Source organism: Diabrotica virgifera, chromosome 1 (genome assembly GCF_917563875.1).
Source record: "Diabrotica virgifera virgifera chromosome 1, PGI_DIABVI_V3a".
Lineage (NCBI taxonomy): Eukaryota > Metazoa > Arthropoda > Insecta > Coleoptera > Chrysomelidae > Diabrotica > Diabrotica virgifera.
Genome location: NC_065443.1, coordinates 93,959,726 through 93,975,764, shown reverse-complemented (window position 1 = coordinate 93,975,764; position 16,039 = coordinate 93,959,726). Strand labels below are relative to the sequence as shown.

Here is a 16,039-nt window from a genome sequence, read left to right as displayed (position 1 = left end):
TGTATCTGAACATCAGCGAGATTGGGACCAACACATTCATTTATTCCTGATGGCCTACCGCTCGGCCGTGAATGAAACTACAGGTCAAACACCAACCTGCCTGATGTTGGGTCGTGAAGTTCGTTTGCCCTGCGACCTAGAGTTTGGCTGCAGACCTTCCGAGGAATATGTTGCAGGCGAAGAATACGTAGACCGCCTGAAGTTACGAATGAACAACATTCATGAACTTGCCCGACAACACATCCAGATAGCCAGTGACAGAATGAAAGATCAATATGATTCTCGCTGCAAGAATGAAAGCTTCGAAGTAGGTGATCTTGTCTGGCTTTATAATCCACAACGTCGTCGAGGCCTGTGTCCTAAACTGCAAAGACAATGGGAAGGTCCGTATGAAGTTAAGAAGAAAATAAATGACGTAATATACAGAATTAAGAAGTTACCAAACGGTAAACCAAAAGTTATTCACATAAATCGTCTTGCACCATATGCTGGCTCAAATGAAACAGAGGAAGCCCGAGTCCTTCAACAGGAGATGAAAGATGCACCACAGCCAAGTTTTAAGGAATTTATGTCAAATTACGCAGAAAGAAAGAGTGCTAGATTCGGCGTGACCACAGAAGTTCAGCAAGATCTGTTTGGTGTTCCAGAAAACGTCTCTCTAGCCCACTGTGTTGCCCAAGACCTCGAGATGACTAAAGGAATCTCGTCCGTATTCAATAGAAAGTTCGGCCGCCTGGACGAGTTAAGGAATCAACAACCTAAAATTGGAAGAGTACTGCGATTGGAAGATGGTCCTCGATCTTTGATGTATATGGTGACCAGGAAGTCTTATACGGACACGCCAAGCTACGAGAACATATGGCGTGCTCTAACTAATTTGAAGAAAATCGTGTGTAATTATGACATCAAAGATTTGGCTTTACCAAAAATAGGCCATGCAGTAGAAAATCTGGATTGGAAGATTGTGAGAAGCATGCTTGAGGTGGTCTTCAGAGAAACTGGCGTACGAATTACTGTGAGTTGCATGAACCCGAAGATGTCGGATCCTTCAAAGACAGTAGACTGTTATTTCTTCTTGAAGGGTGTATGCAAAGCTGGAGAGTCGTGTAGATTCCGCCATCCTGAGCCTTCATCTAGAGTTGCTGATCGGGACGCTCAGATCTTAAGAGGGGAGCAGTGTAACGAAAGAGTTTCGAATCGGCGCAATAAACAGTCCCCGGCTTGGGAGAATTCCAACCGTCGGAATAACAGTAGCCGTGACGTCACAGAAGCGACGGCGCTGTGAGTGAAGATCTCCAGAATATTCATTAGGCCGAGGGATATGTAGACATTTCGAGAACAGGACCTATTGGCTATTTAAGCGGAGCGCGCTGTTATTAGAGTTTAGTTTTAAGCTAAAACTTGTAAAGTAAAGTGTATAAGATAAATTCGTCTGTAACTTATATAAATAAAGTCGTATATAAATTACGAACCGCTAGTTTTATTGTAATTAAAAGTAATTACACTAATCACGCTACAATACTGTATCACAATGTTGTGTGAACTGACAAAATACGCGGTCAGCATACCAGTGTGCAATAAAGAAGCAGAGGCAATAGCACAAGGAATCTTTGATCATTTCATACCAACATACGGACTCATGAAGCAAATAAGAACAGACCAAGGCACAGAGTATAAGAACGAAGTAATGCAGGAATTAACAAAGCTATTAAAAATAGAGCACAACTTTTCAACGGCATACCACCCACAGTCCATTGGAAGTTGCGAAAAACTACACAGAACGTTGAACGAGTATGTAAGAGCATTCATAGACGAAGACAGAGAAAATTGGGATGTGTGTTGCAGAATGTTCACATACTGCTACAATACAACCCCTAACGCGTATCATGGATACACACCGTTCGAACTGTTATATGGCAGGAAGGTTAACCTACCGGAAGACCTTACACAGGAGATTCAACCATGTTACAATATAGATGCCTACTACAATGAGTTACGATACAAACTACAAAGCGCACACGAGAGAGCTAGAACCTTCTTATTAAAAAACAAAAAAGAGCGGCAAGAAAAGACTAAGCTCAAAGCAACACCTCAACACTTTAAAATAGGAGACCTGGTCCTGGTAAAAAGGGAAGAGAATGGTAAGTTTGATAGTCTTTATGTAGGCCCCTTCACAATAACAGAAGTAAATAACGTTAATTGTAAAATCAGAATAGAAAACAATAAAATCAAGGAAATACATAAGAATAGATTATATGCTTACAATCCGAAAACACAGTGAGTGACAAGTGTAATGAAACAATGTTGTTAAACGAACATTTTTATTTTTATTTATGTATTTACGTAGTTTTAGGAAAGTTTTTATATAAAATAAAATTTTTTGTATTGATTACAACACAGTATTGGTTGGTAGCACTATTTGCAAAATTTTCTTCCCCGTAGTCAGAAAATTCTTAGGAGGGAAAGGTGTACAAGAATTCATCTGTACTTATTAGATATCTTTTAAAACACCCTTTAATTATCTACGTTAATTTCTCTCAATTATTTAAATGTTATCATAAACAAATATCTTTCGTTACATAAATATTATTGACCTAGATTGTGAGGAGTAGTTATACATACAGTCACGGTCGGTGTTTACTATAAATACCTTTCAGGGTCGCCGCTGACTCGGCACTTTCAAATATACTTATACAATCAAAACATAGTAAGGGAATCCACATTCCACATTCGTCATTATACTTTCTTAGACGTAAGATTATTCATATTCAAATAGTATCATCTCCACTCCGCGAGACGACGTCGCGTAGCTTGCTACCAGCTTATACTCATGCAAGTATAATAAAACAGCTTAAGCAGTGATACGACTATTAATCATTCCACCCCTCGGATAAGGGTTAACCACCCTTACCGGGAGCCGGGAGAAGATGGTCCTAGTAACCCTGGACTATTATAATATATCTATACGATATTATTATAATTTATAGACATGTAAACATTTAAAACTGTCTGCGGCATGAGCAATCATTATCAATTTCTTTGCCGGCTTCCCAAATTCAATCAGCTCTGGATTATTATGATAATTTATTAGACATGTATTTATAAACATTAAGAGTGTAGCATAGTCACTTGCGATCCTAGTTACTTGAGACCGTTCACATGCTAACACGCGTTTTAGGTCATTAAAATCAAGTAAAATGTATGTAGTTGTAATCGCGCGTTAAGCGCCTCTCATGTAAATGGACTCTTACTGTTGCTGAGCGTTCATGTGGTTCCAAAGTTAAAGAGAGGGGAGCACTGAACGAGGAATAGTAAGCAATAAGCAACTAATGTAGATAACCACTGCCGGTAATTTAACAATGGTATTACGTTACCTACTCCTTGTAAATGAGTAATTTCCGAACTTAAATTTTATTATTTGTTTGAACCAGCCGATGGACGATTACCTAAACATCGATACTGTAGTGGAATAATAAGCAATCTCGCCGATTTTAGCTCTTCCTTCAATGTGGTATATCTAATTACAAAGTAAACGCTCTGTATGCGTATGCACTAAAGAAAGGGACAGAAAATATATAAACATGTAACATTTTTTATTCATTTATTTTTAACAATTGATTATATTATATTACTATAAATTACTTAATATAGGTAACTAAAAAAAATTAGAGCTTGATATATTGTGAAATTTATATATTACCAACATAAAGAGTGCTACTATAGTATGAAGTATACCGTCTCGTTTCTACTATACCTTGCGGTCTATCGAGGGATGCAGTGTATAAGATGATGCCGACCAAAAGAACTTTACAAAGTGAATAAAACGCGTAGATCATAAGAATTATTATTTTAATTTTATTTAAATTTATTTATACTATACTATTTATTATTTTAAATTAACTCTTAATAATAATGATTTATCAAAAATGACAACCAACCATTTTTTTACTAATAATTTAATTTGTCATATCAATTTGCTATTTTAGTTGGAAAGCCAATTTTTTGGCTTATTTCCAAGTAAAATAGCAAGATGATATGACAAAGTATTAATTTGTAAAATTAAAACAAGAAAATTCTTCTTACTTATGCGTTTCATTCACTTTGAGATTGTTGTTGTTGGTACTGTATAAATGTGCTATTTTGTAGTATGTAGTATGTATGTATTGGGACCGTGCAAGTTCGGCAAAGCGACCTCTATTTCTACGCTCTGTACTTTTATTCGCACTTTTAATTATATTGGCCAATTATATTAGTCCTGGTTGCTGGATAATTGTCAAGACCATAGTCCAAAAAAATAATAAGAAGAAAAAATAAGATGCAGGTTATGTTTAGCAAACGTAAACAATTGTATGTAATAAATAAAATCAGTTATTAAAATGCAGTACTGCAAGCAAAATACAATTAATTAAATTTACCTTTATATAATAATTGCATATCATATTAATATTGTGGAGCAATATATAATTTTTCTGCGTCAATGACAGAAGGTATGAAATATACGTCAATTTGACAATTTCAATTGACAATATGAATTATTTAAGATAGATGCAATATTTCTCCGCGACTCGCGCACGGTCGTTTCTCGTTTCCCTTTCCAAGTACTTGCACACCGCGAATACTGTTGCTTTTCTCAGAAGGGTTTGCATATAATAATGAAATGCACCTTTGCAGGCGAAATGTTTATTGTTAACTACTATTAAACATTTATATTACTGCTATTTAGGAATATACAATAAACTTTATCCAAATTTAGTTTCTTTACTATGCAAATAACACCGTTATCTTTTCCTACGATGCGCGCAAATATCAACCCATCTTTTCAAATAAAATGGCCTGGTAGATTTACAAAAATTAGTTAAGTCTTGATTATCAACAACACATCTGGAACGGATATCATAATCATGCAATTTATTATTTTGTGCAAATCCTTCCGGTAGATCACACCCTCGATGTAGACAGCATACTCGTGTAGCACTATATAAAGAATTACCGGTAGGTAAATTTGTGGGGGTGTGTAGATTTATAATATCCAATTTTTTAACATAACCAAGGGTTTGCAGGACAAGCCTGGAACTGCAGACTATCGGGGCATGTGCCTCAGGGGGCTACATTTGAAAAGTTTATAAAAGTTATTTAACACGTTCGGTGCCAATCTTGAAGAAGCGCCACTTGGCTGGTATCACGTACTTAAATCTCTCTTTTAGTAACACAGTACTACTACTGACGCCACTTATGCGTCTTCGGTACCTTTGATAAAACCTTCGTGACGCTACTGGTGCGTCATATATGGGCACCGAACGTGTTAAATTAACAAAAAAATAATACCACAATCAATATTGTTTAATTTTATATGATTTTATTGCACGATGTATCAGATTTATTATACTGTCATTATCTTCTATAATATAAAAATTGTTATCTTCATTATGAGACACAATAATTAATGTAATTTTGCAACATTTTGGTTCAAATCATTGGATCAAGGTTTACCAAACATCATTTTGTAAAAATTATTTATATTTGTTTAGTTTACGAATTATATCATTTAATCTTTAAACAATTAAATTAATTGTTTATAACAAATCCCCGTCACTTCCGACGCAAAAGCAAGTTTAAAATTCGAATTCAGAGGGTCACAATACATGAACATTCATGAACACTCTGAAATTCTGTGGACTTAGATCAGCCAAGAAACAGTCCTGGCCCATGGTATATTTATATTTTAGTGCTTTGGTGCTCATAGATTTTTTTGAAATGCATATTTTGGGCTATCTACGGTAATTTTCTGGTATTCTAAAAGCCTTCAATTAATTCAAGGTTCCAATAAATATTGTTAGTGCATACTTCTGCATTCTCATCGATTTCACTAAAGAAACAATTTTGTCTGGTTCAATTTTTCCATCAAATTAGAGTATTCTAATACATTCAGCAACATTGTTCCATATCATCACTGTCACAATCTACTGTTCCACAAAAAATATATTCAGTTTTTATGTCTTTGGCATTTAATTTTGCGATTAACTGTTCTACATCTGGTTCATCCCCGTCATCTTTGTATCCAATTCTAACATTGTGCAAAGATGGAAAGTTATCAAAATTTAAAGTATTATAGATACTAGTATCAAAGTGAATAGTATCAAGTGCTTTAAGTTGCTCAAAAACGTTGTAATTTACATCAGATTGAATATTGTTATGATGGAGTGAAAGAAATTTAATATTTTCTAGTTTAGCAAAAGTATCCAAGTTTACCTCAGATATTTCACTGTCTCTAATATTGATACCTTCTAAACAGTTTAAATTACAAAGTGCATCAACATCAATAGAGCCAATTTTACAATGTTCTAAAGTCAAATTTTTTAATGAAATCAAGCCTGCAAATGTATCAGAATTTATGATATCAAAAGTACTTGATTCAAATGTCAGAGTTTCTAATTTATCTAAATGCTGAAAACATGAAGATTTTGGATTTTCTACTCCATTTAGATATAAATTTGTTATTCCCTTATTATCTTTAAATGTTTCTGCTTCAAGAGGAAAAGAAGTTTTGTTAAAGTCCAGTGAAGTCAGTTTTTCTAACGCTGAAAACGCTTCTGAACAACTTTCTATGTTGCATTTAGTCATGCTGAGATATTCAATGTTTGGCAGCAATGAGAATGAAGCTGAATCCAAGGTACCTGTAAACAATGTTGTAAAAATGATCTTAAATGTAGGGTCACCGGTCACCTAGGGTTAGTGTGACAGCGGTGTTAGTGTGACAACATTAAATACTAATTTATATTGTGCTTTTATATTACATATGATGTTATATTACACTTCTATTGAATTTCAACAGATTATTTAAAAAAAATGTTTCAGCCTCTTCTGTTTTTTAGGTTAAAATCATAGTATTTATTTATGTATGTATTTTAATTCGAATTTGAAATTCAGATATATTAAGTTGGATTTATAGTTTGACGTAGCGTAGACGTAGACGTAACGTAGACGCACTGGAAAAGTTCAACACCGAGTTTTGTGTACTGTTGTTTATAAATGAACGCAAGCGCCTGACGGAACGTAAGAGAAACGTAACGTAACGGAAGAGTTCACCAACTTTCATCTTTTACAGTGCGTTTCTTATGTCTGGCCAATCAAAATCAAGAATTTTGTTCTGTCACCCAAAGCCCAAAGTGGACACGCCCTCATCCATTTTGTAAGGTTAAGGTGTTTATTAACATATTCGAATTTTGTTAATTATTTGTTACAATTAAGTTATTAATTTAATAAAAATATATCATGGTGTAGTTTCAATATTTCAGATAAATATATGAGTTGTTTATTAGTCTAATTCTGGGTTATCCACACATATACGATAGGTAAATCCAATAAACATTAAACATTTTAAAGACTAGGAAATGAAACAAAATAGTTGGAAATACCACGGCACTAAGGAGCACACCTTCGTGTATTTCCTAATCCATGTAACACCAAAACGGATACCTATATATTATAATAAATAATAGTATAAATAAATAAACACAAAGTTTGTTTACGGTTCGTATAATGTATAATTTATAGCATAGGCTATGTTGTTGAATTAAGTAATTCTTTCTACTCATGCGCAAAAATTCCGCTACGTCGAATTATAAATTGGCATATTATTTTCTTACGTTTCCAGTCCGTTTCTTCCGTCTCCGTTGCGTCTACGTCTACGCTACGTCAAACTATAAATCCAACTTTAGTCCAAATTTTGAATTTCTTCAAAATTATTTGTATTTAATTATGATTTTTTCTCTGCATGGCATTTCATCACTTATATTAAACATTTAAACTTATTTTAAAAGTATAATTGTCTGTATCTATTATTTTTTTAGGCATGTCACAGTAACCCCACAGATTTTCACACTGTGGGGTTTCTGTGACAGTGAAACATGGGTATAGTGTGACATGTTTTACTATCACCACTTACTACCTTAGTTTGATCAGGTTATGGTTGATAGTAACTTGCAACCGTTCATCAGAAGAGCAATGGATCGCTGGTTCATCATCTATCACTCTATTAAAAGAGCATCAAATCACTGGCCAATCCTTCAGTCCATTACAAGGGTGTCAAATCACCGAACTTTCTGTTGGGCAAGAAACACCAGAGAAAGTGTTTGAGCGTATGCTTCTGGAAAAGATAGTTCAAACTAGCGTAAAAAAGAAAGTTAAACGAAGAATTGATACTGCAGAAATAATAACAAAGGAGGAATACCTACATCAGTTCTTTAAAGACAAAAAGGCTGAGTCCATTAAAGGAAAACAGAAAACCTGTCCAAAACCAATCAAGAAAAAGTCAAAGAAAGATGAATCAGATAGTGATGAGGAGATAGAAGATATGTCTTTAGGGAAAAGTGACGAAGCAGAAGAGGAATTCTTAGAGGAAACTGAGACACTAAAACCTGTAAACGAGGAAGATATTAAACAAGGCTCTTTTATAGTTGCAGCTTTTATGGGTGGGAAACGTGGTAGAACTGCTTATAGGTATGTATGTGTAATTGAAAACTTTGATGACGCTATAGATGAAATAGAAGTGTTGATAAGGATAAAAAGAGATTTGATGTTAATGAAAAAGACAGTTCATTTATTAGAATGTCTCAGATTATAGGAATATTGATGGATCTGATATTATCCGTTAATGGTGAAAGAATTCGGTATATGTACTTTTAATGGAAAAGTTGATGTTTTTGAATGTTAGATGTTACTGAATTTGTAAAATAAGAAAAGGTTCTCAATAAAATACCTACGTTTAATAAAAAAATTGGTGTTTTAAATAAGAAATTTCACTTTTATTACAAAAGTTATTACAATATTTTTGTAATGTCTTTCTTTGTCACACCAAGGCACACTCAATCCTAGGTGCTTTTAAAAAACAAAAAAAGCTAGTTGTCACACTATCCCCAATCCTAATCACAGTAACCCCATAATGAAGGGATAATGTGACACCTTACCCTCTTAACCCGCGAGTAGTCGCGCCGTTAGATAGAATCTCACATTTTATCCTTTTTCGCGATAACTTGATGAAAAATTTTGCAATTTTGAAAAAATTTCGTAAGTGCCTCGAGGAAGGGTGTAGTAATGCGTAGGAATTTTTTTTCTTCTTCTTCTTTTTGTGGAATTTATGGCTTGGGGGAGAGCCAATTAGCTTTAATAATTGTTAGAAATAATATTTATAACATAAGTAAATAAAAATACTATAAAATAAAAATTTGTTGTAAATTCGTATTGTGAGATAGAATCTAACACGCGACTATTCACGTTACAGAAGTGAGCGCGACTACTCCCGGGTTAAATAAAACATAATGTAGAAGTAATTTTAAAAATGCAACATGCCTATTCACTGTTCAATGATTGTGACAATTACCCAGAAAGTCTTCATTAAAAATCTGAAACCGTTCAATTAAAAACAAATATATTTTTTTTATTTTAAAATCAAATTTGCATATTTCTACGTCACACTAAACCTAGGTGACCCTATCTATTTTATTTTAGTGTGTTGCAAGGTTAGTGTAAATAATATATAAAGGAAAATCTGTTGTCAAACCTAGGAGAGACTAATTTGGCAAGACAAATGTCGAAACTTAATTTCATTAAATCGGGGTTTGACCAGTCAAACTCTAATCAGGTATTAACATGTCATAATTTGTTAGATTAGGTTAAATAAAACCTCATTTTTTAATTTGAATGTTTATTGTTTTTATATTGCAATTAAAATAAAAAAATAGTCTTTATTCTCGCATGGTGAAACATTATGACATTTAGATTTGCATATTACGTTAGATATTTACATTTACAGTAAAACCTGTCAATAACGGTCACTAAAAATGACAGAACTATTGGCCGATATAAAAAGGTGGCCGCTAATACCAGGTTTTGTAGTCCACAAATTTTGGTTTGGGGAACTTTGAAACTGGCCGGCTAGTTCAGGTTTCCGGTTTTGACAGGTGGCCGTTAACACAGGTTTTACTGTATATGGTTTTGAAGAGCGTTTGTTATTGCAGTAGCATTTTATAAAGTCTTGTCCCCTAAATTTAGAATCTTCTGCACTGCTTTCTCTTAGAGACAACTGAACGTCTAGCTGAGTCTACCTCACAGATATTCTGCTCAAACTTCTTTTTAGTTCTTATGTATATGAAATGAACACTTACATATCTTTATTTAAATAAGTAGTTTTCTAGGAAAAGATCTTCACAAATGTGGTCTGCTAGAGGTAATACTGTACTCTCTCTAAGATGAACCACAAAATTTATTAAAAACGTTATAAGATTGAAACACTGTGGATGCGTTTCGGCACAACACAAGCCATCATCAGCAACTACAGGAAGGAGAAAGAATCAGTTTGGCTTGGTCCAGTTAAAATACAACATACACATTAAAAATGAATCAAAATTGTACTAATAATTGATGGATTCGACCGTTACTTGATGGAAGTTCATTTTATCTAACAATAAAACACTGAAAACGTTTGTTTTCTATACTTCCACAAAATTTATTATAACTAAGTGACTACAGCTGTTTCGGCGGAGTGCCTTTCTCAATTGATGTAGTTTACAATGTGTTTGCCTTTTTAAGTCTTCAACTGAAGAGGTTGAGGAGTGGGGAGCTGTTTGTCTCGAGTTGGTCATTCAGAATTATATCTGTATTTTTCAGTTTATTAATTTCCATAGATTCTAAAAAAGATAGCTTAAGGCCTTTATTTTGAATATGTAGAATTTGAAACTCTTCATTGAAAGAATGATTATGATCTAGAAGGTGAAGTGCGTATGTAGAAGTGTCTGTTTTTCTATTGTTGAATGCCCTTTTGTGTTCTGCTATCCGTTTGTCAAAAGTTCTGCCAGTTTGACCGATGTACGTTTTCGGACAGTCACCACAAGTTAGTTTGTACACACCACTCTGTAGTTGCTTTCTCTTTCGGCTTTTATTGTTCTTAATATATTTGCTTAAGTTGTTATTAGTTCTGAAAGCAGGTGTTATTCCTTTCTTTTTGATGTATCAGGCTATTGTTGTTGTTATCTTGACAGTATATGTGAGAGAGCAGAAGGTACTGGGTTCTTTCTGTGGTGGTGGATACACTAATTTCAGGGCTTTCTTATAGAGTTTTTGGTTTAAAATTTTGTTAAGTGTTTGTTCGTTATAGCCGTTATTTACTGCTATTTGTTTAATGATGTTTAGTTCTATCTCGAAGTTATTTTTTGTCATGGGAATTTCTGTCAGTCTATGTATCATGCTATGGTACGCTGCTAATTTGTGTTGTGTAGGATGGGATGATGAATTGTGTATAGTTGTGTCAGTATGGGTAGGTTTATGATATACAGAGAACTAATGTTTGTTGTGTAGTCTGGAAATCGTTACATCTAGAAAGTTTATGGAGTTATTCTGTTCTGTTTCTATTGTAAACTCAATGTTATTATGAAGTGAATTAATATATGATAGAAATTGGTCAAGTTGTCTGTTAGTTCCTGTAAAGCATACTAGTATATCATCCACGTATCTCCACCAATATAAGAACTGTTTAAATACGGGATGTTTAGAAATTGTTGTTTCAAGTTGGTTCATACCAAGAACTAGTTAATAAAATACAACATTTTCAATTGCCCAACAACTCCAGACTAATTTCATTTGACGTAAAAAATCTTTTTCCTAGTGTTCCTCCTACAGAAACTTTTGTTTTAGTTAAGAATCTTTTAGACCATAATAGTACAAATCCGATCATTGCATCTGAAATTTTACACCTTCTTGAAATTTGCATAAATCAAGACTATTTTGAATTCAATAATCAAATATACACAAACAACAGTGCAGGACTTATTATGGGTAATCCTCTAAGCCAATTGCTATCAGATATATTTATGAACCAACTTGAAACAACAATTTCTAAACATCCCGTATTTAAACAGTTCTTATATTGGTGGAGATACGTGGATGATATACTAGTATGCTTTACAGGAACTAACAGACAACTTGACCAATTTCTATCATATATTAATTCACTTCATAATAATATTGAGTTTACAATAGAAACAGAACAGAATAACTCCATAAACTTTCTAGATGTAACGATTTCCAGACTACACAACAAACATAAGTTCTCCGTATATCATAAACCTACCCATACTGACATAACTATACACAATTCATTATCCCATCCTACACAACACAAATTAGCAGCCTACCATAGCATGATACATAGCCTGACAGAAATTCCCATGACAAAAAATAACTTCGAGATAGAACTAAACATCATTAAACAAATAGCAGTGAACAACGGCTATAACGAACAAACAGTTAACAAAATTTTAAACCAAAAACTCCATAAGAAAGCCCTGAAATTAGTGTATCCACCACCACAGAAAGAACCCAGTACCTTCTGCTCTCTCACATATACTGGCAAGATAACAACAACAACAGCATGATACATCAAAAAGAAAGGAATAACACCTGCTTTCAGAACTAACAACAACTTAAGCAAATATATTAAGAACAATAAAAGCCGAAGGAGAAAGCAACTACAGAGTGGTGTGTACAAACTAACTTGTGGTGACTGTCCGAAAACATACATCGGTCAAACTGGCAGAACTTTTGACAAACGGATAGCAGAACACAAAAGGGCATTCAACAATAGAAAAACAGACACTTTTACATACGCACTTCACCTTCTAGATCATAATCATTCTTTCAATGAAGAGTTTCAAATTCTACATATTCAAAATAAAGGCCTTAAGCTATCTTTTTTAGAATCTATGGAAATTAATAAACTGAAAAATACAGATATAATTCTGAATGACCAACTCGAGACAAACAGCTCCCCACTCCTCAACCTCTTCAGTTGAAGACTTAAAAAGGCAAACACATTGTAAACTACATCACTTGAGAAAGGCACTCCGCCGAAACAGCTGTAGTCACTTAGTTATAATAAATTTTGTGGAAGTATAGAAAACAAACGTTTTCAGTGTTTTATTGTTAGATAAAATTGTACTACTTCACATTTTGTGATTTTAAAATTATAATTGATGGAAAAATGATTTAAGTAAGTACTCTTGTGAAGAATCCAGCTTGTGAATATTTCAGAGCGAGCTTGTATTATTTACAAGATGGATTCTCCACAAGAGTACTTTCTTAAATCATTTTTCCATCAATTATAATTTCAGAATCACAAAATGTGAAAGAGTAGAATTTTAATTAATTATTTTTAATGTGTATGTTGTATTTTAATTGGACCGAGCCAAACTGATTCTTTCTCCTTTCTGTTTGGTTTGTTGTTCCTGTAGTTGGCGATGATAGGTGTGTTGGGCCAAAATGTGTCCAAAGTGTTTTAATCCAGTAATGGTTTTAATACATTTTGTGGCTCATCTTGGATAGAGTACATTGTTAGTAATTCTCTCTTTAAACTTTACTTTTAAAGCTTGTTTATCCATGTTTCAGTAACAACACTGTTTGAAACAATCATCTTTAATCTTACACACCCACATGCTCAAAGTAAAAACATGAAATGTCTGATAAAGTAATTTATAGGATCTACACACCACAAAAGAAGATGCATAAATATGTTTAAATATGTTACAAGTACAGTACAGATCAAAGCTTGACTGAGTCTGTCAGTGACTTCTAGGATCGTCTAAGCAAAGCTTGAAACAGACTATTTTTCTTTCAACATTTGATTGAAAAGTTAGGAACTTCTGGGTTTGACTAAAAATACTTCAGTCAAAGGCCAAAAATTTCATACTGGAGCAGACTACATATCAACCTTTGACTATAACAAATACCTAGATCTATAATTTATTAAATATGTCAAAAATGAAGAGGTGTCTGTTTGCTTTAACCCGGCACCTGCCACGTGGGGTGCTACCAGCACCCCATAACACATTTTTATCAAATATTTGGTATTTCAAGTTTGGTAACCATGCTGTGCGTCATAGTAGCTTTCTATAATATTATATAGCATAGATGTGTTAGTGTTTGAAGTGGTTATTTAGTGTCATTCTGAACTTATAGCTCTAAAGTCGAATTGGGATGTCATCATCTGGCACTTTAAGTTTTAAGTTTTTTTTCGTATTTTTGATAAACAGGTCAAGTTTACATTTTTTGTTGAAATAACTGATTTAAATTATTAATATAGACTCTATACTCACTAAATCTTAATTTTTTGATATTTTACTTGACTTCATTTACTTATTATGGCTTGGCACTTGCTAATTTGCACATAACACCTTTTTCATTTTATTTTTTAACTTTTATAACATATTAGTGGCTAATAAGTTAATAAAACATGTTTTTTTATATTCTTGTGTTACTCAACACATTATTTTGTTTTTTAAACAAGTGGATCACAGAAAATCTTAAAGGGGTGCTTTGAGCAATTCACAAGGCAGTTGGCGCCTTGCAAAGCCACGTGGCAGGTGCTGGGTTAAATGTTACTCTCCCTCTTGGTGGGAGGAGTGTAGTGGTTGATGTGATGTCGTGTATTGTCCGTCTCCAAAGATCTCTGTCTCTGGTCATTTCTTTAACTCATGCATAGGTCTTTTGCATATTTCTGTAATTTGATTGATCCATCTTGTTGGGATCTTCCTCGTGATCTTCGGCCTTCCACCTTTCCTTGTATAATGAGTCTTTCCATGTTTTCTGTGTTTGCTCCCATAACATGTCCAAAGTATTTTAATTGTTGGAGATGGACTTTACTGGAGACTAGTTGGCTAACTTTTAGCTCTCTTAAAATTAAATTGTTTGTCCTACAGTCGGTCCAAGAAATTCATAGCATTTGTCTACAACAGAACATTTCAGTGGCATCTATCTTTCTTCTTTCCGATTGTATCAGGGTCTAAGATTCACATCCGTAGGTCAGGATTGGGAATATTAAGCAGTTGATCAACCTCATCTTTAACGCTCTTCAAATTTGACAGTCCTTCCATATTGTGGTCATTTTTGCTGTGGCAACTTTTGCTAGTTCACATCTACGTTTTATTTCTTCCTGTAGGGACCCTGTGTTTGTGATCAACGATCCCAGATATAAGTATGAGCTCACAACCTCAAACCAGTCGATTGTGGTTACAGTTGAGTCCCTGAATCTTTACCCGTGCGTCATCATTTAAAGCATACGAAATAATAAGTCGATGATAAGTCGGAAATTGAAATATACTAAACGCAACCACAAGTGACTTGCTGTTGCCTCTGGTAAATTTCAATTTCCGACTTACCATCGACTTATTTCGTATGCTTTAAATGATGACGCACGGGTAAAGATTCAGGGACTCAACTGTATGTGTGGATGATTGTTACAAAAAGCTATTAACAATGTAACATAAAAAACTTCGAATTAGTTAAAAGAAGTCTCGTCATAAGATTACTAGGGAGGATGACAACAGAAATATAGTTTATCGATATTTATTTTTAACATCGAATTACCTAATAATGTATTAAGATTGTATAATTATATTATGTGAAAATGCATACCTGAACAATTCCTCATATCCAACCAAAGGGTTCTTGTATCTTCACCATCAATACCAAAAAGTTTAATTTGTTCTCCTGCTTTCAATTCATGATTTTCATACCAAACGTGGGTGTCACAAGCACCGCAAAAAGTTGAAGGCTCCATTGAAATAAGTTTTTATTAAAATTACACTTTTATTTCAAAATTAAATGTTATTGTGACTGTCGCTAGTGTCACTTGCTGTCACTGTCAGTGTCAAGCTGTCAAGGTAAAGAAAAGAAAACATCCCAGGGAAAACCATGGGAAAACATCCACTGTTCTTGACAGCTGCCATAGCCAAGGTTCATAGATAGGGGTCGCCCTAATCTATTAACCTTGTGCCATAGCCACCTTTACTTTACAAGCCATGAAGAGAAAAAGGCAACGTCGCAATTGATGACGTCGGTAGTCTGACTTTCGGACTACCGCTTTAGAAACTACGATTTTAAAGTACAAATTCTGGTAAAATTTATAGTATTTTTTGAGTCGAACAAGAAAATATTATTAATTAGAAGTTTGTACAAAATAATATTAAAAGTAATTCCTTGTAAGTAACGT

The 16,039-nt window shown here is 33.9% G+C and overlaps 1 protein-coding gene across 1 annotated transcript; it reads right to left on the bottom strand.

Moving 5' to 3' along the window:
* Positions 1–3,586: 3,586 nt before the first annotated feature.
* On the bottom strand, positions 3,587–15,752 carry LOC126879470 (toll-like receptor 3). Its single transcript, XM_050642495.1, has 2 exons — positions 15,463–15,752; positions 3,587–6,674 (listed from the first exon to the last, which is right to left on the bottom strand). The coding sequence occupies exons 1-2, from the start codon at positions 15,605–15,607 to the stop codon at positions 5,926–5,928; spliced, it is 894 nt and encodes a 297-aa protein (XP_050498452.1). The 5' UTR covers positions 15,608–15,752; the 3' UTR covers positions 3,587–5,925.
* Between the last annotated feature and the right edge of the window lie 287 nt (positions 15,753–16,039).